At 46.6% G+C, this 26,069-nt stretch overlaps 1 protein-coding gene across 2 annotated transcripts in view; it reads left to right on the forward strand.

Annotated features, from left to right (window-relative positions):
* Nucleotides 1-1,684: 1,684 nt before the first annotated feature.
* The window catches only part of PAFAH2 (platelet activating factor acetylhydrolase 2), a 28,985-nt gene continuing 4,600 nt past the window's right edge, over nt 1,685-26,069 (forward strand). Inside the window, exons 1-11 of one of the 2 annotated variants that reach the window (XM_084875024.1) lie at nt 1,685-1,784; nt 7,209-7,345; nt 8,588-8,735; nt 9,456-9,552; nt 13,281-13,349; nt 13,954-14,095; nt 14,651-14,695; nt 15,831-15,944; nt 20,447-20,538; nt 22,111-22,281; nt 24,353-24,507. In XM_084875024.1, the coding sequence (XP_084731150.1) occupies nt 7,256-7,345; nt 8,588-8,735; nt 9,456-9,552; nt 13,281-13,349; nt 13,954-14,095; nt 14,651-14,695; nt 15,831-15,944; nt 20,447-20,538; nt 22,111-22,281; nt 24,353-24,507 (1,123 nt within the window). In that variant the 5' untranslated portion in view covers nt 1,685-1,784; nt 7,209-7,255. The remainder of the gene's footprint in view (nt 1,785-7,208; nt 7,346-8,587; nt 8,736-9,455; nt 9,553-13,280; nt 13,350-13,953; nt 14,096-14,650; nt 14,696-15,830; nt 15,945-20,446; nt 20,539-22,110; nt 22,282-24,352; nt 24,508-26,069) is intronic. The other variant, XM_084875025.1, reaches the window with a different exon arrangement.

Consider the following 26,069-nt stretch of genomic DNA (forward strand, 5'->3'; position numbering starts at 1 on the left):
AGAGTTAAAACTTCCTACCTAGGAGATGGGGAGGGGGGAGAGGTAAGAGGGGAGTGAAAGGCAATGTGAAATAAGCCCCAAAGGAGAGGCACACACCAGTATCCCAGCAACTGAGAGGGAGCAGAGACCCTTCGGGACTGGAGGGATCAGGAAATTTCCTGGAGAGAAAGTGAGGACCTAGAGGAATATTCAGGGAAGAACAGGATTACACAGGCAGCAGGCAGGGCAGTGTACCCAGTGGAGGGAAGAGCACGAGTGTGGAAATAACAGTGAGAACCTGATTCATCTGGAGGATGATGATGAGGGAAGTGTAGCTGGGAACATAGCCGAGCAGGAGAGAAAGGGTTCCTGTGAAAGAGGAGCATGAGCAACCCTTTCTGGAGAAGGTGGCGGCAGTTGGGGAAGGCCTTGGATGCCAGGCTGAGAAGTTGGAACCTCACTCAGTAGGTAGTGGGATGTCATTGAACGTTTCTGAGCTGCTTGAATGATCCAACTGTCTTTTTGTTTTAACGTTATTTTTACAATATTTTTGGAAGTACATGTTTTTTAAACATGTTTTTAGAGAGAGAACTTTTGATGAGAGAGAAACATCAGCAATTGGCTGCCTCCTGCACAACACCTACTGTGGACTGAGCTCACATGAGCCCTGACCGGGAATCAAACCTGTGACTTCTTAGTTCATGAGTTGATGTTCAACCATTGAGCCACACTGGCTGAGCTTAGCTATTTTTACAGATGTCCTCTCCCCCCACCCCCACCAAATTTCTTATGGAAGCTTACAAGACTCTTGAGGATGTGGTCCTGCCTATTCCTCAGGTCTCTCTCTCTCTCTCTCCCTCCCTCCCTCCCTCCCTCCCTCCATTTTATCCCTCACATTGTGTTCCAGCAGAGTGTAAAAAGTTCTTCCCACTCCTTGTATTCCTAAATTCTATTCCTTCAGTTTTCAACTTTAACTTCTAAGAGCTCTAAGAAGCCTTGCTGACTTCATTCCCCTTGGGAAGGTACCACCTTTCAAGGCTCCCACAACCTGCCGAGTTCCCCCATTCCAGTACATATCACTGTGTGAAATTATTTATTTGTTGGAATCCTCTGCCAGACGGTGAATTCTTTTGAGGCTGCGGATGGCATATTGCTCACCAGTGTGTGCCTAAGTACCAGCACAGAGCCAGCAAGGTGAGGGTGGATGGAGGGATGGGGCACGGGAGAACCGTGATCCCTCACGTTTCTCTTGTTCCTGGAGAAGGACAATGGCAACTTACTAGAGCCAACAGGTAACGGTTGGTAGGAAATGCGCACTTTACTTGAATGATCAGTCTCTTATTCTCACAGGCAACGAAGCTGGGGCGGGGCGGAAACGAAACAAGTTCCCACCTCCCTAAAAATAGAGCAAAGCCACGCTATTTCTCGGCACGCCTGGGAATTATTGAAGGAACAGTGAGGCTGACCGTTGCTAATAGGACTAAATGCAGAGCCTTGTCACCATGGAGGTGGCTCCTTAACCACCAGGGGGAGACATTGCATCGCATCGCGGGCCTTGGGCGGTTTCTCCCAACGACAAAGGGCCGCGTAGAACTATGGGAAGTGTAGTCCTCGGGTAGCAATGATCGATCTTGCGCGGTGCACCACGGGAATTGTAGTTCTAGCTAGAGAGTCGGAACGTGCTTCGTAAGCACCAATGTTGAGTTCTGGAAACTACAACTACCACAGGGCCGTGGGCTCCTGGGCAGTTTCTCGGTTCCGTCGAAGTGACCGTCTGGGCTGTTTCTGAGAGGTCAGCCTGACTGGTAAGTTGGAGAGGGGGAAGCTCCCGTTCTGAACGGAGGTGTCCGCAGGCTTTTTCACATCCCAGCCCGGTACGGTGCTCTTCGTCTCCTCCCAGGAACTTCTTATCAACCTCTCCTCCTTTCTGGCTCCTGTTCGGACGCCTCCAGGAGCCGCCCACACCCTGACTCTCCCCCTGTCTCCTCCAGCCGGCGCTCCCTCCCCGCGCCCCTGGAACGCCTCCGCTCCGCGCTCTGGTCTCAGGACCCAGCCCCCCAAACCCCGCTCTGAGCCCCAGCTTCACCGCTCCGAAGCCTGGACTTCTGCGCCTCGCCCGTGTGCTTCCCTGCTCCCCTTCCTTCGCTGTTTCTCATGCTGGTGGAAGGAGGCTCGCCATGGCTTCCCAGTCCGGGGAACGCCCAGCAGGACTGGAAGTCAGCGGATCCGGGTTCCAGTCCAAACCCTCAGCTCGGACCTTGGGCACACCATCCTTCCCCATCCACCGAATGGAGATGACAGTGGTGCTGTCACTCCCAGGAGGAGGCTGTGCTGTGCAGCCCATGAGCTCGTCTGCGGGAAGGTGCTATGTAAACTGTAAAGCCTCCGCGAGCGAGGGAGATTATTTTTATTAGAATGATTAACGCTCTGGAACCATCTTATCTTGGCTCCCTTTTTTTTTTTTTTTTTTTTTTTTTTAGCTCTGCCCCCTTGTTGCCCAAGCCTGTCCCCCGAGTGCTGGGTGTCTCTAAGCGCAGGATGATATTTCCTCACTTCCTCCAGAGACCAAAGGTCAGACTAATGAGCTCTCAGTCCCCAGAGAGCGTTCCCTGAAAGGCGGCTCCAGAGAAGAGCTTATCTTGGACGCGGGCCTGAAATAGTCAGAGTTGAGAAGTCCACACAGCTGGCGGAGGGAGGCTTCTGCTGCCTGGAAACGGGCCGGCAGGAGATGGACAGCTGCGGCCTAAGCCTTATCCCTGCCCTCTCGGTTCTTCTGGGCCTGGTCTGCAGATTGTGCTCTCGCAGGGCTGTCTCAGGCAGGAAAAGGCTGGGAGGAAAGAATGCATTTTGCCAAAGACTTTAATCCAGAAAAAAAAAATTAGAGACCTTGGCTTGGGATGATAAAAGAGAGACATAGCATTGTTAATTAATTCCTAACATTTTATGAGCACTTCGAATGTACCAGGCCCTATGCGATATTAATTGAAAAAAAACATTTTTATTGACTTCGGAGAGGAAGGGAGAGGGAGAGAGAGATAGAAGCAACAATGATGAGAGAGAATCACTGATCGGCTGTCTCCTCTACTCCTCCTGCTGGGGATTGAGCCTGCAACCTGGGCATGTGCCCTTGACCAGAATCGAACCTGGGACCCTTCAGTCCGCAGACCGATGCTCTATTCACTGAGCAAAACTGGCTAGGGCTCAATATCAGTTTTTTAATTTAAGTTTTACTGTGCCCCCATTTTATATTCTGATTCCAATCCCAAGCATTGTTCTCTGTGGGGTAAGACCAAACCTCTTCCCATAAGAAGCTGCTGTCATTCTACCCAGTTCTGAAACCTGACTCCTAGTTGGCTCTTCCTTCTCCCTTGACTCCCAAATCCACTCAGTTGCCAACTCTTATTTCTACTTTTCAGTCAATCAATAGATATTTCCTGGATACTTTCTAAGAGCCAAGGACCACACTAGGTGCTTTAAATGCATTATGTCGTTTATCCCCATAGCAACCCTGTGAAGATGGATAGTATTCTCATTGTACAGATGGGGAATCAGGCTTAGAGAGATCGGATAACTTGCCCAAGGTAAGGAAGCTAGGCAGCAAAGGAGCCAGGGCTCCACTCCTGAGCTAAAGAAGCTCTCTTTCTGAGAACTGCACTGTTATCTGACCCTGCACTGCTGACCTCTTTTATGGCGGTTAGAACGCTCTGCTGCTTCACTGTCATGTGGGTGGCATGTGTCTTGTGCCCTTGTGTAGGTCTTCCTTTTGTATGCGGTCAACAACAGGGGAAAGGTCATGTCTGAGACTAAGCAGCACACATGCAATTTCACAGGCTACATAGTCCACCGATTGCATCAGTCATTTCTGACATATGTAGCCATAGTCCATTCCTGCACATGCCCCGTCTGGCCTGGGGATCAAACCTGCAACCCAGGGACATGCCCTTAGCTCAGCTTCTTAAAAAGAATTGAGTTTACTTTTAAATTTGCTTCAGAGAAAGGAAGTCTGTAATAGAAAGGAAGTCATTTATTATCTTCCAAAGTTAAGTAGATTGACACTAGGATTATTGGTTGTTTGGGGTTTTCCACTGGACCAGATGGTTGGCAATCAGGAGATCTATGAGTGATAATAGTTCTGCTTGTGACCTTGAACTGCTCACTTAACCAAGTTGGACCTTGACTTCTTCATTAGGAAAGCACATGTAGGTTACTGGGCCAGTGGGGAGGTGGGGGAGGGCGAAGATGATTGTGAGAAGGATTGATGAAAATTATCTCTAAGTTCTCTTCTTCTTCCTTTTTTTTGTTAATCCTCACCCAAGGAAATTTTTTCAATCGACTTTTAAAAATAAATAATTTTTATTGATTTCAGAGAGGAAGGGAAAAGGAGAGAGAAATATCAGTGATGAGAATCATTTATCGGTTGCCTCCTGCATGCCTCCTACTAGGAATCGAGCCCAAAACCTGGGCATGTGGCCTTGACTGGGCTTGAACCTGGGACTCTTTCGTCTCCAGGCTGATGCTCTGTTCACTGAGCAAAACTGGATAGGGCTCCATTGACTTTTAGAGAGAATGGATGAGAAGGAGGGAGTTGGGGGGTGGGGGGAGAAAGAGAGAAACAGAAACATTAGAAACATTGATGTAAGAGAGACACATTGATTGATTTGCCTCCTGTGTGCGCCCCACCTGGCCTGGGGATTAAACCTACAACCCAGGTACATGCCCTTGACTTGGAATTGAACCCATGATCCTTTGGTGCATGGGCCAAGGTCTAACTACTAAGCAACACCTGCCAGGGCTAAGGTCTCTTATTGCTTTGACTTGTACTTTCTTCTTTTATTTTTTATTTTTTATGAATTGAACTTTCTGATCTATCTCAGAGTAATGTAATGATTAAAAATGTGGGCTTAGGGCCCGTCTAGCATTGTTCAGTGGATGAGCTTCAACCTATATGACCAGGAGGTCATGGTTAGATTCCTGGTCAAGGGGACATGCCTGGGTTGCAGGCTCTATCCCTAGTGTGGAGCGTGCAGGAGGCAGCTGATCAATGATTCTCTCTCATCATTGATGTTCTTTCACTCCCTTTCTAAAATTAATAAAAACATATAATAAACAAATAAGTAAAATAAAGAGATGTGGGCTTAGAACTGTTTAAATGTGTGTGGTGTTTTAATTGATTTCAGAGAGAGAGAGAGAGAGAGAGAGAGAGAGAGAGAGAGAGAGAGAGAGAGAATCATCCATCACTTGCCTCCTGCACACCCTACTGAGGATCCAGCCCAAAACCTAGGCATGTGCCCTGACTGGGAATCCAACCATGACCTTCTGGATCATGGGTTGATGCTCAACTTCTGTGCCACACTGGCTGGGTGTCAGTGTATCAGTTTAGATGCTTTTGGTTCAAGCAATAGAAATCTAAACTCAGTTGGTTTAAACAAAAAAGGGGATTTATTGACTTATGTAACTGGAAAATCTAGGATTGGGTCAGGCTTCAGGTGTAGTCTATTCCAGCGATTCTTAATGCCTGCATGAATGTGACTTTCTCTGATTCTCTTAGCTCTGCCATCCTCTGCAGGTAGCTTCATCCTCAAGGTAGCAAAGTGGCCACAACAGCCAATTCAGGGCTTCAGATCTGCACATTACTCTAGTTCAAAACAAAGCCTTTTCCACCTGTCACCATCAAACCAAACGGATCAACTTATGTGACCAGGGGATACCAGGGCTGCTGATTGGCTCAGATCAATTAAGGCCCAACTCAAAAGGTTAGGGATCAGTCAGCCACCACCAGATCCCGAAGCTATTGTGTTAGAGGGCAAGATAGAATGGATATGGAGAGTGACAATCCTTTCCTCAGGGGCAGCCATATTACCCATGATCAGATTCAGGTTTTGCTAGCTGTATGTTCTTGGATAAACTACCCAACTTTATCATGCATCATGTTCCTCATCTGTAAGAGGAGATAACAGTATCTCAGAGGATTGTTGAAAGGATTCAATTAAATAATTCATGTAAAGCATCTAGTGTAGCTCCTGGCACAGAGTAAGTGTAATGATGATGGTGCTGGTGGTGATGAGATTGAAGAGGGACGGGGAGCCATGGCACTGGCCCCAGAGCAGAAGCAGCCAAGTCACAGGAATGTCTTCTCCGCAGAAGCGTGCGCAGCTGCCACACTGAAGGCTCCCGTTGAACTACTGACCTCATCATCCAATTTCCTATTTCTGCCCCATTTTTCTCTTTTATTATGTCCTGTCTAGAAATGTGTTTTTTTTTCTTCCCCACCTCTACGTCTTCCTCGTGTTTCAAGGCCCAGCATAAGTGCCACCTTTATAACCAATAGTTTAAGTCAGTGATTCTATAAATATACAACGGCTCTTGAACAATGTGAGGGGATTAAGGCTACCAACCTCTCATGCGGTCAAAATTCATGCACAGCTTTTGACTCCCTCAAACTCAATTACTGTTGTGTCTCAGCATCTGCAGGGGATTGGTTCCAGGACCCTAGCCCCCTCCTCGATCTGCAGATGCTCAAGTCTCTTATATAAAATGGTGTAAAGCAATGCACACAGTCAGCCCTCCCTCCTGCAGATTCCCACACACAGATAGAAAATGTTGTTGGATCTGCAGTTTGTTGAATCTGAGGATGGAGGGTTGACTGTATATTTATTGGAAAAAAAAAATTCAGGTATAAGCGGACTTGTGTGGTTCAAACCCATGTTGCTCGAAGGTCAACTGTTTCACATGAGCAGGATCAGTAAGGGTTGAGAGCTCAGGTCCGGATTAGACTGACCTGTGTTTTTCCACCTGTAAGCAATGCGACTTGGGCACATTATTCAACTTCCCTCTGCCCTGTTTTCCTCATCTCTATACCAGGGTCTTAGTGACTAAGCACCTTCTGCAGCTGTTTGTTGAGAGAAGGAAATGAGGTGGTTTATGTAAAGATCTTAGTTCAATGCTGACACAGTAATATATGTCTAAGTAGTTATTATTCTTTGCCTCATGAGGACAAGGTTTGTGCTAAATTCTCGCAGCAATTACATCTTCTTACCACCCCTCCCCCATCAACAACAACATCAAAATCTTGGCAAAGGCAGGGTAGCAAAGCAGACGATGTGAAAGACTGAAAGAGCCACCCTGGCAGAGAGATGGGGTGATAAGGAAGGGTGGTCAGGGGGGCAGATGACAGCAACAGGAAGCTAAGAGGGAACCAGCGAGAGCTTGTTCTGTGTTCCACCCTCCAGCATCAAGGTCAGCACTGCTCAAGCCGTTCGATTCAACTGCTGATGAGATGGGGGTCAACCAGTCCGTGGGCTTTCCACCTGTCACAGGACCCCACCTGGTGGGCTGCGGGGATGTGATGGAGGGCCAGAGTCCCCAGGTGAGTGTCTGCAGTTCCAGCCCTGGGCACCTGCACTGCTTCTGCTGCGGGGTGACTTACCAATAGCCATTCTGACGTTGCAGTTCCAGGGCCAGGGAGGAAGCTGGGTTAGAGCTGGGCTGGATTCCGTTGTAGAGCCCCCAGGTCTGTCCTCCGGGATTTTTCTTACTCCTTTCAGTGAGGAGCCTCTCATAGGGATGAACCTCAGCAGAGTTCTTTTTCCAGCTGGGAACCAAGGGGGTTCTGCCTTCAATAGCAGCTTTCAGATCCTTGCTCCCATCTTGAGAGCAGATGCCTAATCCTGGAAAGGTTTCTGATCTTCTACTAATCTGAGTGTCAGAGGAGAGCAGTGGACCATTTGCCATTGGCCTATGACTCCCAACCTGGATGGGAAGACAGCCCCTTTTCCTCCTCTCCTGCCTTCATTTATTTCCCCCTGCTGCTTTGGTTCCAGACTTTTCCCCCAAGAGTTCCCAGGTCCTTCTCTGCTGGCCCTCGGACTCCACTCTCTCTTGTGAGAGGCACACACTTCCTGGTGAGCTCTGGCTGCTGTGTGAGAGGAGTGTGCTGCTGCTTCTGAAGGGCCAGCCTGGAGGTGATCCCTCAGTGCCATCCCATTCAGCACGCGGGCTAATTTCTCACCCCTGGGGTTCCTCCAGGCTTGGGCTCATTTGCCAGATCTTTCTTTCTTTCTTTCTTTCTTTCTTTCTTTCTTTCTTTCTTTCTTTTCTTCTTCTTTTTTAAAAAAAATATATATTTTATTGATTTTCCACAGAGATGAGGAGAGAGGGATAGAGAACTAGAAACATCGATGAGAGAGAAACATCAACAAGCCGCCTCCTGCACACCCCCTACCAGGGATGTGCCCGCAACCAATGCACATGCCCCTGACCGGAATCGAACCTGGGACCCTTCAGTCCGCAGACCGACGCTCTACCACTGAGCCAAACTGGCTTCGGCTAGATCTTTCAATGTCCCAAGTACTGAAAATGCTTTGGTGATCCCAGATGTAATTCAAAATACAGTTAGCTATTTGAAATAACATAAGCCTTATATGTATTCTAAAAATAAAATTGCTTCTTCCTGGATTTTCTGAATGCAAAATTCAGGTTCATGAATTGAAGCTCAAGGTTTCCCATGTTGGTGCTTTGCTCTTGCCCCGGACACCCACAGAGTGTTTGCTGGGAAATCTAGCAGCGCCGGGGCCTCTAGCTGTGAGAGCCGCTCTCTTCTTCCCCACAGGGGAGCTTCTTCCGACTCTTCTACCCCTGCCGGTCAGAGACCATGGAGCAGCCCCTGTGGATCCCCCGCTACGAGTACTGCGCTGGCCTGGCCGATTACCTGCAGTTCAATAAGCGCTGGGGGGGTCTGCTCTTCAACCTGGCTGTGGGTAAGAGCTGGCCTTGCCCCCAGACGCTTCCCAGCTTCTTGGTTATGGCCCTAGGACATCGCCAGGGAGACGCAGTACCTTACAGCTAGCTTTGTCCAGCGCCTTTGCAGCGGGACATCCATCAGCCAGCATGGTGCGGAGAGCTGGAGAGGGTTATATAATAAGAGCTTTTATTCTAGAGTTAGGTTGTCCTGGATTTGAGTCCAGACGTGATCATTTACTAGCTGTAGGGCTTGGGCACGTTATGTAACCTGCCTGAATATCTGCCTTTGCAGCTTCTGGGCTGTGGTGCAGGTAAAGCCTCTAGAGCAGGGCCTGGGACAGAATGTGTTCCAGAAATGGTGGCTATTACTCATTCATCCGGCATGTGATTCCCACTCTGCCAGCTGGGAGAGCAAAGAAACGTGCCTAACTGCCAAAGACCGCACCGTCTCCCGCAGCTCCCCCTCCAGCTCTCTCCTCTTCTCGGGAGGGTCACACTGAATCATCCAGTGACCCCACCACCAGGAACTCTACCCACTGCCTCGGCATCTCAGGGATTTACCCCCCTTTCTTCCCATTCAGATTTACCTTCCCATTTTCTGTTGTGTTCATGCTGGCCAGGGAACACAGAAAAGGTGATTGGTTACCCTGGGCTACTCAGGGGTTCATGCTAGTCCTCCAGAAAGGGGATTACAGCTTTTGGGAAGCCAGAGATTCTCTAGCTCCTGTCTCTGCTAGGATCTTGTCGCCTGCCTGTTAGCTGGAATGGCCCTTTTAAGAGAAAGGACTCTGGATACCCTTTGATCATCTTCTCCCACGGCCTGGGAGCTTTCAGGTAAGAGCCCTTCCCCTCAGGCCTTGCCATGTTCCTTGCCTGGTGACAGCTGTTGAGACTGACTCTGAAAGGGCAGAGAAACAGACATTCCCATCTGCCAGCTGTCTTACCTACCGTCTGCCTCATTCCCTGGCCTGGGGTCCACCTTCTCTCAAAGGCCTTTTTAAAGTTCCTTTCACCTGATGGAGCCTTTCAGTGGGCTTCTCATGTTCCAGCATTTATATAAGTTAATACTTCTGGTTTTCTTTCAACACAACAGCACAGGCATATTAGAAGGAGTTTGAACTTTATAGTCAGACTAGAGGCCCAGTGCATGAAATTTGTGCACGGGGATGGGGGTGTCCCTCAGCCTGGCCTGCACCCTCTCCAATCTGGGATTCCTTTTGCAATCCAGAATTACTGGCTCCTAAGTGCTCACCTGCCTGCCTGATGCCCCTAACTGCTCCCCTGCAGGCCTGATCCTCCTAACTGCTCTCCCCTCCTTGTCTGATCCCTCTAACTGCCTATCTGTTCTCCCCTCCTGGCCTAACGCCCCTAACTGCCCATCTTCTCTCCCTTGCTCTCCACACCTTCAGACCCCGGCGCAGGAGTACTGAGAGCTTTCTGCCGAGGCCCTGCCCCCATCCTGATGCCCCCCTCCAGGCCGGGCATCATGCACATGCCTCCACGGCGGGGGTGGGAGAGGCCCTGCAGTAGCTTCATGTCCCAGTGGCGCAAGTCCCGGCCCTGTCCCCACCCACCAGCTCCTGTGCTCACACAGCCTGTTGAACGGTCATGACTGGGACACCATTATGACCAATTAGCATATCACCATATCACCTCTTTATATATATAGATAGTTATTTATTCAACATAACTAGTCGTTGAAGGACGACTGCACTGAATGAGAGGCTCACTTCCTGCCCTCATGGAGCTCTCAGCCTCACCTCCAAGTCTTGGCCAGACCCCCATGCTCTGTGTGAGCTTGGGTGGCTGTAGAACTCCTTCACCTGTCAAATGGGGACAGATGCTGCTCCCACCGGGCAGGCTGTGAGGATTCAGTTGGACTGACTAGTAGGAGCACACACGCAGTTCTCTTCATTCTAGCTGGAGGAACATGGGCTGGTGAACTGTAGGGTCCCTGTTACCAGAGACTCTTTAGTGTTTGTAAGCTCCATGAAGACAGAGACCATACCTGTCTTCTCTCTCTCCCAGGGCCGAGGGCAGTACCTGGACAGTAGTTGTTTCCCAGTAAATATTTATCAAATGAAATATTTTTCTAGGTTCTCATTCATTCAGAAAATACCTGTGGAGTACCTGCTCTGTGCCAGTCTCTTGGTGTGAGAGGAAGGTGGGATATACAGATATAAAAACAAGGAATTCACATTCACTAGAGATGCCTGAATATGGACTCACATGACTATAGCTTATGGCAGGAAGTGGAGAGTTGATGTGAGATGAGGGTAGAAAGACAAGTAGATGGTTTTCCATATTGCTTTCTTGGTCAATAAATTAGTATCTGCTGTGTGCCAGGACTTATGCTGGGATGGGGTACTCAGTAGTGAATGAGATAGAGTACCTGCCCTCAGAAAGATCGTCTAGTGGGGAAAGAAGCTAAGAAACATTCTCTCTCGTGTTCACAGGTATTTATATAGTCAGCAGGAAAGCACATGACTTTGGAGAGTGATCTTTTTTGGTCTCAATCTGTATTGAGACTTCTCACCTCAGTAGACCTGTGAACTCGTTATAAATAAATACTCTTCTTTAACCTGAGCAAAATTCCAAGGAAAGGGGAGGGAAAGGGACATGGTTTCCTTTCGTAGTTTCTGTGGTTGATTCAAGCTCTGAAACCCACGTCCCATAGACTCATGTTTCCCATCCCAGGGCAGGGAATGTGCTTTCCACGCTACTTAACCATTTGCAATGTGCCATTGTCTCCCACACCGCTGGCTTCCACACCGTCCTTCGGGGCAGGCAGGGGAGGGTGCGAATTTTACAGAGGAGCAGACAGGCTCAGAAAGGCATACTTGCCCCAACTGACCTCCCTGAATCAGTTAGGACATGGGGAAGTTGTATTTAACAGAAAACCCCCAAATAATAGTGACCTAAAGGACACTGATTCCTTTGGCAGATAAAAGACAGCTAGAAGTAGACGGCTGATATGGAGCTCCGTGCAGTGTTCAGAGAAGCAGACTTCTTTTATCGTCTTGCACTGCTATGGTGGCTTCCAGTTATGAAGATATCATGGCCCGTGGTGGCTGTTTTAGCTCCAGCTGTGACATCCATATTCTGAGCAATGGGAAGGGCGTGCTCTTCTTTTTGAGATTTCCTCAAGAATAACACAACGGCTTGGCTCCCATTGACTAGAGCTGCTATGCCCGCTATAATAACTTCTAGCCACATATGGCCATTGTACATTTGAGATATGGTTGGTCCAAAATGAGATGTGCTATAAATATAAAATATACACTGAATTTCAAAGGTTTTGTATTTTTCAAAAGTAATAAAACACCACATTATTTTTTAATTTAAAATATATTTTTATTGATTTCAGAGAGGAAGGGAGAGGGGGAGAGAGAGATAGAAACATCAGTAATGAGAGAGAATCATTTACTGGCTTCCTCCTGCATGCCTACTACAGGGAACGAGCCTGCAACCCGGGCATGTGCGCTTGACCAGAATCGAACCCGGGACCTTTCAGTCTGCAGGCCGATGTTCTGTTCACTGAGCCAAACTGGCTAGAGCTTTAAATTTTGTTTGTATGTTGAAGTGATCATGTTTGGCTGCATTGAGTTACATATATTATTAAAATTAATTCTACCTGTCTCTTTTTACTTTTAGAAATATATCTACTAGAGAATTTTAAATTACTCAGGGTAGTATTACATTTTATTTTTTTAGTATATTTTTTTATTGATTTCAGAGAGGAAGGGAGAGGGAGAGAGAGATAGAAACATCGATGATGAGAGAGAAAATCATTGATGGGCTGCCTCCTGCCTGCCCTATACCTGGGATCCAGCCTATCACCTGGGCATATGGCCTGACCAGAATGGGAATTGAACCATGACCTCCTGGTTCAAAGGTCAGTGCTGAACCACTGAGCCATGCCAACTGGGCCAGTATATTTATTTTTCTGGACTAGAATTTAATCACAATCAAACCTGGTTGTAGAGGAGGCTGGGAAATGTCATATTTTGATGGCATGACAATGTCTTTAGCTGACATTAGATTATTTTATCAAGGAGGAAGAAAATGTTTGGGATGGGCAGTTAGCAGTGTTTGCCATATTCTTTTTTTCTGTTAAAGCTGGACAGACAAAAATTCCACATGCTAAATCTCAGATGCAGATTTGCATATTAAAGAAATAGCCAGAATCCCTGTTTTCAAGGTACTTACCAACAAATTTGGGAGACATACAATATAACAATAAAAATGCAGTTGCTAAAGTAGCCAAACTGTATTGGGGACGGTGTGGGATGGAGTGTGTGTGTGCGTGTGTGTATGTGTGTGTGTGCGTAGGGTTGGAAGATACCATGGATTAATTTGCATGTGTTTTCTAGTGGAGGACTGTGGGGCTGTGGTGAGAGCAGGGATATTTTGGCTGGAGAAAGCACATTGAAAAGGGCTGCTACAAATGGAACTTCCTCCATGCAGTCTTTTGAGATGGTCACTAGCAGAATAGTTAGAATGGGGGCAAAGGGTGGGCCATTTTTCTGATCACTTTTCTCTGTGCCTTCCTGAATCTCTAGGACACTATATTCCGCCTTCTGCATGGAGCTGGCCTCCCACGGCTTTGTGGTGGCTGTGCCAGAGCACAGGTGAGCAATGGCAGTCACAGTGAACTGTGGTGGATTGGGTGCCTGCTGTGGACTAGGATATAGGTTAGTCCCCTCATCCTCACAGCAACTGTGCCAGTGTCATATCCCTTTTAAAGGTGAGGAAACCAAGGTTCAAAGATGTTAAATAGCCTGGCCAGTGTGGCTCAGTGGTTAAGGGTTAATTTATGAAACAGGAGGTTGGGGTTCGAATCCCAGTCAGAGCACATGTCCTGGTTGTGGGCTTGATCCTCAATGGGAGGTGTGTAGGAGGCAGCCGATCAATGCTTCTTTCTCATCATTGATGTTTCTGTCTCTCCCTCTCCCTTCCTCTCTGAAATCAATTAAAAAATACACTTAAATCAGTGGTAGTAAAGCTTTAAAAAGAGAAATAAAATATATTAACTTTTCCAAAGTGACACAGCTGAGTTAGAGTTCAAACTCAAAATCCATGTTTTTTCCACTCCCCTCTGCATGCCCTTAGATTTTTCTCCCCTGGCAGCTGAAGAATGAGCCGGGGTGTTTTGGGTGAAAAGGAGGATTTGGTAAAGGGGAGAAATAAGCTCAAGAGTGTCTCCAGGTTTCTCTCTGGTGACGTGTATTTCAGGGATGGGTCAGCTGCCACCACCTGTATCTGCAAGCAGGTCTCTGAAGAGAAGCAGCCCTCGAATGAGCTGCTGGAGGAGGAATGGATTCCCTACCGTCCAGTTAAGGAGGGGGAAAAGGAATTTCACGTTCGGAATTGCCAGGTAGGTTTGTGCCAATTAGGGAAGAAGAATGAATAAGGCTGTCCTCCCTGTACTACACTCACTAAGAAGACTTATCCAAATTCCTCTCTTGCAATCTCAGGTGTAGTGTGAGTCTGCGCTTGCACATCAATAGGAGAAACGGGGTATTAATCAAGACTGTTCATAATTGCAAGTGACAGAAACCCAACTTATGCTTGCTGGGCAAGAAGGAGAATAGATAGGCTTACGTAAGTGGGCATATAGGATGGGCAAGACCACTGGAAGCAGCCTCAGAGGCCCTCAGGACTTGTCTTTCGTTCTCATCCCTGTGTCCTCTGCTGGTTGGTCTCATCTGCAAACTGACCTACTTTAAAGTTAGAGCCACAGTTCTTGAGCTTGCATATGTTTGACCTCGCCATCTGAGAGAACGGAACTGTTTGAGGTCGCTCCCTCAGTCCTTACCCCTGCCCCAAGCTTCAGTATGAAAAATCCCGGAGAGACTCCTAGGCTGGGAGAAGTACCAAAGTGAGAAGTTCCCATCAGGAAAACATTGTTAGATTTTATTTTTGTTTGCAGGGTGGGGGGCAATCCTCAAAGGCAGGGTTAACAGAAGTGGAGCTGGTAAGTGCTAGGCAGACAAAAACAGTAGATGTGGCAATCAATGATAAGTAGAATCCAGTACTGGATTGATAATAACAGCACCCTAATGTCCTTTTGTTTTCAAAGTGCTTTCATATACATTGTCTTATTTGGTCCTCCTGACAATCCCAAGGGTATGTGGATAGAGTGTGAATAGCAGGTCGGACCCTATTGAACCATTAGGTCTGGGGTGGGGACCTTTTTTCTGCCAAGGACCATTTGGGTATTCGTTTACAGGCCATACAACGTGATCAACTTAAAAATTAGCCTGCTGTATTTGGACAAACATTTATTTTATTTTAATTTTTGAATATATAGCTTTTTATTCATATGTATATATGCATATAAAGTATAAAAGGATATATCTTAAATTTTTAAAAATATATTGTATTGATTTTTTTTTTGCCCCCCTCCTTCCCTTCTTCCCATACATACCCTCCCTCCCCTGAGTTTTATGTCCATTGGTTGTACTTATATGCGTGTATACAAGTCCTTCAGTTAATCTATTATCTCTCCCAGATCTCCCTCCCCTCCCCACTGTAAATTGACAGTCTGCTTGTTGCTTTACTGTCTCTATATCTATCTTTTGGTTCATCACTTTATAATGTTCTTTATTATCCATAAATGAGTGAGGTCATGTGGTGTTTCTCCTTCATTGATTGGCTTATTTCACTTAGCATGATGCTCTCCAATTCCATCCAGGTTGCTGCAAATGATGAGAATTCCTTCTTTTTTATGGCAGCATAGTATTCCATTGTGTAGATGTACCATAGTTTTTTGATACAATCATCTGCTGACGGGCACCTAGGCTGTTTCCAATGTATTTGGACAAACATTTAATTAACTCACCCCTAAGGCCTTGGCAGGGCCAGACCAAACGATTTCTCAGGCCTTCTGTGACCCAGGGGCCAGACATTCCCCACCCCTGCGTTAGGTGATGCTCATGTGAGCTGCTAAGAAGGAGCTGAGCCTTTCTCAGCATGTGGGGCCCAGGGGCTTGCTGAGACATGGGAGGGCAAACTCCCCCCGCATCCTTCCTTGGCTCTGTAGGGGAGTGAGTTCTTCTGGATGGTTTGTGCAGTGTTCCCAGCTCCCACTGGGACTGTCTCTCTTGCAGGTGTATCAGCGGGTAGATGAGTGTACTCGGGTGCTGAAGATCCTGCAAAAGGTCACTGCTGGGGAGCCTGTCCTCAACATCTTGCCTGATGGGTTGGATCTGATGACCTTGAAGGTATGACCTGAGCTCATGTATTCATTAGGACTTTCTTGGTTACACGTAATAGAAACTTACCTAACTTACCAGCTTAAACTAAAAGAGATTTACTGACTCGAGTAACTACAAAGACCAAAGGCAGACTGGCTTTGAGCCATGTAGTTAGATCTAGTGTCTCAAACATTGCCATCAAAGCTCTGTCACTCCTCTTCCTTCGGTCTCAGTTCCACTCCATGTATGTGGGCTTCATTAGGCAAGAAAGGTTGCTGGTAGCCAAGCCTGCATTTCAGCTCAGCTCCAGATGTAAAAGGAAAAGAGACTCTGCTAGCTTCCACTAACCTGGGGAAGGCGGTGGCCCTGCTTGAATCAGATGCCTGCCCTGGGCCAATCACTGCCAAAGGGATAGGATAATCTGATTGGCCTGCCTCAGTTACACACCCACTCTGACAGCCCACAGCCACGTGGATGAGGGAGAGATGGTTCCTTCCCCAAAGTCCTATTTCCTGAGGCTAACACCTTTCTTTGTGGGAACCCCCAGAACCCTCAAAAGGATAGAAATTGCTATTTGGTGCCTATTAGATATTTTTTTCTCCCCACCCAGTTCTTTTTCTCCCCAATTTCAAAAGTAGCTCAAACACTAAAAAACTAAGAAATCATACAAAAGCATAAAGAAAAAGAAACAAAATTTTTTGACATTTTGATGTTTGTCCTTTCAGTTCTTTTAATGCATTACACACACACACACACTCACACACATATATATACATATATATTTGTATATATATCCTATATAATAAAAGGCTAATATGCAAATCGACCAAATGGCAAAATGACCAGTCGCTATGACATGCACTGACCACCAGGGGGCATATGCTCAACACAGGAGCTGCCCCCTGGTGGTCAGTGCACTCCCACAGGTGGAGCGATGCTCAGCCAGAAGCTGGGCTCTCAGCTGGCTAGTGCAGCAGCAATAAGGACCCCTCCTAGGGGGATGTCTGCCACAGGGGCACGGCCTAAACTGGCAGGCAGATATCCCCCTAGGGGTCCTGGACTGCGAGAGGGCCCGGACTCCCCTGCCCCACAGTGCACAAATGTCGTGCACTGGGCCTCTAGTATATATATTAATATATATATGAAAATCTAATGTTATTCACTCTAAGCGGTTTTGTGGCCTTTTTTCTTTATTTAGCAAATATATATAAAATAACAGTTACTGTTTTATGAGTATTTACTATGTAAGAGCAGCTCACACAAATGTATGCAGTAAGCATAAGCATCTCTTCACATCGAAAGAAATAAAAGATCAAAGAAGCTAAGTAGTTTCCCAATGTTACACAGCTAAGTGAGTGGCAGAGTTAAAATTTAGGTTGAGCTTTTGGATCCCAAAGACTGTGCTGTGTGCCCCAAAGCCTCTTTAGAAAATATCTTTAAAGGCTTTGGTGAAGTCTTCTAGAAAGACACACCTGTAGGGAAGGCAGAACTGGAATCTGGAGTGCTTCACCGGCCCCCACCAGATAAGCGGGCTCCCAGGCAGAGGCCCAGGCCTGCATGTCACTGGGGAATGGCAGGCTACAGTATAGTTGGGTTAGTTAAGAGGTAGCCTTTTGGAGAAATTCAGAATAAAGAAGGTAAATCTTCACCTATCAGACTGAGTAAGATCTGAAAATTGGTTACTCATTCTTGTTGGCTAAGCCGTAGGGAAGTAGGTATAATCCTACGTTGCCCGTGAGAGTGCAGATTGCCCCATGTGTGGGGCGGTTTGGCAATAGCTATTAATGTTAGCTGTTTTTTGACACAGAAATTTCCAGTTTTGGAAATTTATTCTGCAGATACCTGCACCCATGCAACATGATAGATGTGCAAGGTTATTCATTTCAGTGTTGTTTATAATAGCAAAAGATTGATAGTATCCTACATGTTCACTAATAAGGGAGCTAGTTCAATAGATGATGGAACAATGGCTATATTCATTTGGACAATGCTATTTGCTATGACACATAAATCCCCAACCTCAGGGGCTTAACATAATAGAAATTTATTTCTCTCCCACATAAAGTCCAAAAATGGGAGCTCAGGGATCCAGGCTACTTTTATCCTATACTCTACCCTCTTCCATTTATGAAACCCAGCTTCACTGTGCATTAAGCCAGGAACCGGAAAGGACATGGAGGTGTGCACAACAGAGTGTGCATGGACTAGGCCTGGAACTAGAGATTTCACTTCCACATCTAACTGCTGGGAAATAGAGTATAGCAATGTGTCTAGGAAGAAGAGGAACAGATTTGGAGATCACTAGCTATTTGTACCATGGTAAAATCAAATGTAGCTGTAAAAAAAAAAAAAAAAAAAAAAAAGATAAGGAAGCTCTTTATGTATTAACATCATTATGCAAAAGGGTAAGATATAATATCCCTTGTGTAAAAAAGGGAGGAAGTAGCCGAAACCGGTTTGGCTCAGTGGTGGAGCGTCGGTCTGCAGACTGAGGGATCCCTGGTTCAATTCCGGTCAAGGGCATGTACGTTGGTTGTGGGCATATCCCCGGTGGGGGGTGTGCAGGAGGCAGCTGGTCGATGCTTCTCTCTCATTGACGTTTCTGGCTCTCTCTCTCTCTCCCTTCCTCTCTGTAAAAAATCAATAAAATATATTTTAAATAAAAGGGGGGGTGAGGAAGTATATATTCATGTTTATATATATGTCAGTAAGTTCTTCAAAGACATGTAAGAAACTTACCTGTTTGGGTGCAGAGAGTGGAAAGGGAATGTGGTAGGTAGGAGAGTTCTTGGTATATTCCTGATTTTATTTAATATTTTTATTGACTTCAGAGTGGAAGGGAGAGAAAGAGGGAGAGAAACATCAGTGATGGTGTCATCAATTGGCTGCCTCTTGCACGACCCCTGCTGGGGATCAAGCCCGCAAGCCCAGCGTGTGCCCTGACCTAGAACTGAACCATGATCTTCTGGTTCATAGGGCAGTGCTCAACCACTGAGCCATGCTGGGTGGGCTACTCCTGATTTTAGAGTTATATTAGCCTCTACCAATACCTGAACAGGCCACCAACCAAGTTGCTGATCCGGAGGCACTGAGTGAAGGGAGAATTTAAATATAAAATCTTGGGCCAGAGGCTGGGCAGCGAAGCCTACAGAGACCTCCCAAGCCCCGTAGCAGACAGCTGCCGGGGCTCGTTATGTAACTGTGCCCTGAAGGCTTCTGGAGGCAGCTGGAAATAGGTACGTGCAGAGCATGTTCCTGCAAGCACACTCCCTCCGCTGCAGAAAAGCCGGACAGAGACCCAGAGGAAGTAGAACCTGAGCTGGTTTCTCCACAGGCAGGTCTTGCTTCAGAGCAGAGTGGACGGGCAGCAGGAGCTCCCCATCCCGCCCTTGACTTGCGTGTGTCATCCCGTTGGGCCGGTTTTAAGACAGGGGTCTACCCAATGGAGAGAGTTCTTACTCGTCATGTGGTCTCAGATGGATGGGTCAGGTTGGAATCACATCATTTTCATCTATTCATCTATTCATAGACATGTTTTAAATGAAGAAAATAGTTTTAAAATATACTTGTATTGATTTCAGAGAAGAGAGAAAGGAAGAGAGAGAGAGAAACATCAATATGAGAGAGAAGCACTGATTGGCTACCCCCTGCACACCTCGCACCGGGGGATCGAGCCAGCAACCCAGGCATCTGCCCTCACCAGGAATCAATCCATGACCTCCTGGTTCATAATTCAATGCTCCACCACTGAGCCACACTGGCAGGGCTATTCATAAATATTTGAATGTCTACTCCACTCCAGGCATTGTACCGTGTTTTTCCGAAAATAAGACATCCTCCGAAAATAAGACCTACTTACAGGTTTCCTTCTGAGTGAAATATAAGGCATCCCCCTGAAAATAAGGCCCCCCTAGGCTAAACATGAGAGATTTGGTCCACTGATTCTGAAAGAAATGGAGTCACAAGGAAATGCAGGAATTGGGTTGTTATGATGATGTTCCAGAAGATGATGACATGATTGTCATTGAATAAATGAGTAAATTCTTGATACTGTAGGATTCACAGTTTGTCTGGTTTGTGTTGACAACTACTGTACTACCGTACCGTATACAGGTAATAAATTTCCTTTATTTTCATTTAACAATAAATGTGTACCGTATTCTTCTTCATGTAAAAATAAGACATCCCCTGCAAATAAGACCTAGCGCATCTTTGGGAGCAAAAATTAATATAAGACACTGTCTTATTTTCGGGGAAACAGGGTAGGTGTTAAGATGGCAAAAATAAAGATGGGAACCATGGTTTTTGGAATTTCTGCCTCCAGAAGGCTGTTCAGTCCAGGGACTGCCTGACAGGCTGCTCTCCCGTCGGCAGGTTCTTTCCTGTGGTGGGGGCGGGTGGAGGTGCTGGAAACTCACTTGCTGAATGGTGGTTCTGCATTATCTCGCTGTTTCTCTTCTCGCCCCTGAAGAAGTCCTCAGAAAGCACTCCTCAGAGTCTGACGTGGCTAAGTTCTCTGCTTTCCTCAGGGCAGCATCGACATGAGCTGTGTGGCTGTAATGGGACATTCGTTTGGAGGGGCCACAGCTATTCTGGCTTTGGCCCAGGAGACCCAGTTCCGGTGAGTTTCCCATAATGCCGCTATAAGCTCCATACCCCGTTCAGCGTATTCGTTCCGTTAAGTGTCGTGTTTTGGGGGCTGGGCATTTAGTGATGAACAAGAAAACAAGGCCCCTGATTTCATAGAATTTGTGGGAGGAAACAGACTAGTAAGATAACAGATAACCAAATCCCCAGCAAAAAGTGCAAGGAAGAAACTAAAATAGGCCGGCATATAAAGGTCTAAGGAAGATCATTCTAGGCTGAGGGAACCGCTAATAATGCAGAGGCCTTGAGGTGGAAGGAGCTTACTGTGTGGGTGTGGGAGGAGCCGGTGAGTGAAGGGGAAGAGGGGAGAGATGTGATCGAAAGATAAAAGGGCAGATCGCTGGGCCCTTGGCCAGAGTGAGGAAGTTAGGTTTATTCTAAATTTGATGGGAAACCATTGAAGGATTTAAGCAGAGAAAAAACAACTTATTTACATTTTAAAAGATCCCTCTGGCTGCTGTGTGAAGAGTGAAGAGTGGCTGAACAGAAAGCAGGGAGGCTAGCTAGAGGGAGCTATTTCGGGGTCCAGGTGAGATGATGGCTTTGCATTACGATGGAGGCAGTGGGGTGGAGAGAAGTGAATGGAGTCAGGACATGTTTTAGAATTTTCAGGACTATGTGATGTATGAGGTGAGGGAAAGAGAGGAATCAAGGTTTTTCATTTGTGTATCCATTATTTGAATGAGATGATCGCCCTTTACTGAGATGGAGAAGGCTGGAGGAGCATTTTTTTTTTTGGGGGGGGGGAGAGTATCTTAGGGCCTTCGTTTTGCCCTTGGTTACTGATTGTTGACACACTGGCTAGATCTCTGAATTGTGTCACCAAGAGGCTTTGCCTAGCCTCCGCCTTGTATGGTCTGGGCTCACTTAGCAGCTTGTGCAATCAGGATGCTAGGCTGTATTTTTTTAATTTGTCTGTCCTGCCTCCCTTTCTCGACTGGGACTCCTTGAGAGCAAGAACTTTGTTGTTTAGCCCTAGCTGGTTTGGCTCAGTGGGTAGAGCATTGGCCTGTGAACTGAAGATTGATTCTGGTCAAGGGCTTATTCCTTGTTTGCAGGCTCCTTCCCCAGCCCTGGTTCAGGCACGTGCAGGAAGCAACCAGTCGATGTTTCTCTCTCTGTCTCTCCCCCTCCCTTCCACTCTCTCTAAAAATCAATGGAAATATATCCTCAGGTGAGGGTGAAAATAAAAACAACAGAACTGTGTCATTTTTCCCTATATCCAGAGCATAGGGCTAAGCACAGAGTAAGTGCTCAAAGAATGCCGAGTGAAGGATTAAATGAACGAAGGTCCTTCTGTGCAAGGGAGGCAGCTGCCTGAGAGCAGGTCCAGGGCCAGGAGAGGTCTGACCCCTGCTCTCAGTGAGTTTAAAATGTAGAAGGATCTTTGGCAACAGGCGAAAGTGGTCTCTATCCGAGATCCTAACTGAAGGGTGTGGAACCTGGTACCTCCTTGGCTTTCTGAACCTTCAGAAGGTCTCAGTGCCTTCCCCCATTGCCCTAACTGCTTCTGCATGGCAGTTTTCAATGTCTGGTCCTGTTGCAGGTGTGCTGTGGCTCTGGATGCTTGGATGTTCCCTCTGGAACGTGACTTTTACTCAAAGGCCCGAGGCCCAGTATTCTTCATCAATGCTGAGAAATTCCAGACAGTGGAGAGTGTCAACTTGATGAAGAAGGTGTGTGCCCAGCATAAACAGTGCAGGATCATCACTGTCCTGTAAGTAATCTCCCAGGCCACGCTCCCAGTGCCCTGCCACTCCCTTGATTACTTTGGGTTATCCAGAAGCTCTGCCTGTTAATGGGATACCTGAATGCTTCCTGATTTTCAAAACCTTATTTCCTTTAGAATTTCATATCTGCTCTTCTCTGCTTCGTTCTGCAGCGATTCCTTCACCAGTGTACGTGACAGGATTTGTCTGCTCACTCTGGGAAAGGGGAGTTGTGGGATTGTGTGTTGGGGAGGAAAGTGAGGGTCTGCGTGGACCCCAATATCTCTGACCTCATTTGGGAATTTTATTGGGTCTTTTAAGAATGTGGGTAAAGCCCGGCCAATGTGGCTCAGTGGTTGAGCACTGACCTATGAACCAGGAGATCACAGTTTGATTCCCGGTCAGGGCACATGCCTGAGATGCGGGCTCGATCCCCAGTGTGGGGCATGCAGAAGACAGTCGATGATTCTCTCTCATCATTTATGTTTCTATCTTTCTCTCCCTCTTCCTTCCTCTCTGAAATCAATAAAAATGCATATTTCTTAAAAAAAGAATGTGGATATGACAGACCTTTGACATTAATAAGACAGATTTTTAGAGACCTTCATGACTACCTAAATTCCGACATCTTCCAGAAACCATCTATGTTCTGGCTAAAAGAAACCACACTTCACTCCATCATCAGCACTATCAGCTTTCTTTCATAAGCTATTTTTCACAGAAAATTTTTTAGAAATTTTAGTATATGTGCTGCCGAAGCGAGCACTTAAGAAATTTTAAGAAACATACCGTGCATAGGAAGTGGCCTGGAGCTCCAGGTGCAGGCTGAAGCCTCGCTGACGAGGCTGTGACTTGCTCCTGTCCTGCACGCGAGCCTAAAACCCATGCTTCAAGGGTCCCAGACCCCATTAAAGCAAAACAATAAGTAACTGCATGCCACAGACCTTGGAATCTTCCAGAAACCCTTTCAGGTAGTTAAAATGCCATCTTCACAGCCCCCTGAGGATAGGAATCTGCTCAGAACTAGCGGCCAGTCAGATTCAGGATCATTGTGAGCGCAGAGGAAAAGGCGGTGGGAGCAGTTGGGTACACAGGGGATTTGACTGCTGGTAATGTATTCTTTCTTAAACTGAGTGCTGGACATTCAAGTATCCAATATTAGTCTTTATGCTTTTTCATGTACTTTAAAAATACATTAAAAATATTTTTATTGATTTCAGAGAGGAAGGAACATCAAGATAAAGAGAATCATTGATTGACTCTCTCCTGTAGGCCCCCTACTGGGGATCGAGCCTACAACATGGACGTGTGCCCTGACCAAGAATTGAACTGTGATCTGCTAGTTCATAGGTCGAATGCTCAACCACTGAGCCAAGCGGGCCCGGCCAAAAAACACATTTTTGTAAAGTCAGGTGTGTTTTTGTTTTTTTTTTTGCATGATATCAAAATTTAGCATTTAGATTTTTCTTCCTTATTAATTTGACTAATGTTAGTTTTTAGTAATGTTAGTTTTAAGTAATTTAGCCCCAAATGAACATAGTCATGAAATTCTATGCATTACATGTATTTGATACCAAAGGACCTAAATTCTAATCCAGAAAGCCTCTTTTTCAAGCACTTGCCCTCACTTAAGTTCCTTTTTCCTGTTTACTTTGTGGTACAGTTCTGAAGACAGGAGCTGACATGTTTATGAATGTTCGGAAGTCACCAGGTAAAAGCCGTGGTGTTGCAATTTATGATAACAGGAATAGCAGGTGCTGCAGACCTTGCCTCCTTGGCCCTGTCCCCACTCTGGCTAACTCAGCCTTTTCCCTGCGCCATCAGGCATTGTGGTCCAGGTGCTGAGGCCTCTCTGAAGCCAAGCACACACCTGTGTTCAAATCCTCATGCTGTCCCCCTCACTAGCTGTGTGACCAGGGCAAACCATTTCTCTCCTGATTTTGTCAAAGGGGAATATTCTTCCCGTATTGTGAAAATGAAATAATGCACATAAAGTACCTTGAACATAGTAGGTGCTTAACAAATATTTGTGTGCCCTGACCTCAAAACTACCAGTTATTTGTTTTTCTTTTCCTCTAGTGGTTCTGTTCATCGGAGTCAAACTGACTTTGCTTTTGTGTCTGGGAATTGGATTGGCAAATTCTTCTCCACTCAAAACCGTGGGACCTTGGACCCCTATGAAGGTCAAGAGACAGTGGTACGGGCCATGCTGGCCTTCCTGCAGAAGCACCTTGGTAAGGACAGAACTTGGACTTCTGAGGCAGCCTGGGGCCCCTTAGATTTCCATGCAAAGTGGTCTATACTGATAAGTCTCGGATCAGGGAGATTATGGCTAAAGGAAACTCTGACTGAAGGAGAGAGTTACACAGACTTATAGAAATAACACTTAGCTGAAAGTCTGGAGATTCTGACTCTGCCTCTTACTACCTCAATGACCTTGACTTAGTCATTTAACTTCTCCGAGCCTTGGTTTCCTCACTGTAAATGGAATATTCACATCTCTCTACTCCACTACCTCTGATCTAACTCATCACTTATCTGTATGGTGGAGGAGGTAATGATAAGAAGTGGGTTAAATTTGCAGAGTGCTTTAATGAAAAACAAAGCACGGGAAGATTGTGACTAATATCATAAATCACCCCAGCTAAATGGCAAGACCTGCAGAGAGAGGTCTTGGATCCAGCCTCCTGTCCTTAGGAGATACCCTCTCCTATCCTCCCTGCCACACAGTCCAGCAGCAGGGAGAGGGCTCTGCCACAGCGTCAGCCCTCACCACCACTGGAAACTTCAGTGGTTTGGAAGTTATATTGCAGGGTTACAAGGACTAGAGAGATTCGCCGATTTACCTCTACTATTCTGCCTGTGACTCTCATGACCCATGGATGCGAGTACTCAGTCTTCGGGAGACAAGAGGGAAAGGAGGCTCCCTAGACAAAGCAAACAGAGAAATAGGAAGAAACCAGATCTAGAATCCCCTGCATTTGCTGAAATAAGCTTGAATTTCCCCCCACAGACCGTGAGAGTCCTTGGGTTCTAAACAGGGGGATGTCATGATTAGACTTGTATTTGCATTCCAGCTGCAACGTGGAGGATGGGCGAGACGGGGCAGGTTGAGAGGCAGAGAGCCCGGCTGGGAGGCTCTTGAAGTATCTAGCTGCTGAGAGATCAGACAGAGTCTGAGAAAAAGCAGAGCCTCTGCTCCAGTTAATTAGCTTTGCAAAGAGAGAAAAGCTTTTTGGTGGCAGCACAGTAGCTTGCCACATGGGAAACTAAAATAGGCTGAAGAGGCTTAGCAGAACTTCTCACCACTCTTAAAAACACCACCGAGCACACATTCCAACGACACAGGGATGTTACTGTCCCGGAGGAGATTGGGGCTTCTCTCATATTAGCTACACGCAGCTCCTGCCCCCACCTGGTCATTGTCTCTCCTCCTCTCCTGGAAGACTGTTTTACACCTTCTCCTTTATCTTCACCTCCGCACCTCATCCTTTTTGGTCTGCTCAAGATGGTTGTGCCAGCAATTCTTTTCCCTTTACCATCAGGGTGGGCAACCTTTTTTCTGTCAAGGGCCCTTTGGAAATTTATAACTTCCTTCAAGGGTCATACAAAATGATCAACTGCCTGGCCGGCATGACTCAGTAGTTGAGCGTCAGCCTATGAACCAGGAGTTCACGGTTCAATTTCCGGTCAGGGCACAAGCCCAGGTTGCAGGCTCCATTCCCAGTGGGGGGCATGCAGGAGGCAGGCGATCAATGACTGTCTCATCATTGATTTTTTTTTTCTCTCTCTCTCT

The sequence above is a fragment of the Pipistrellus hanaki genome (genome assembly GCF_964339955.1).
Source record: "Pipistrellus hanaki genome assembly, chromosome: 2".
NCBI classification, from domain to species: Eukaryota; Metazoa; Chordata; class Mammalia; order Chiroptera; family Vespertilionidae; genus Pipistrellus; species Pipistrellus hanaki.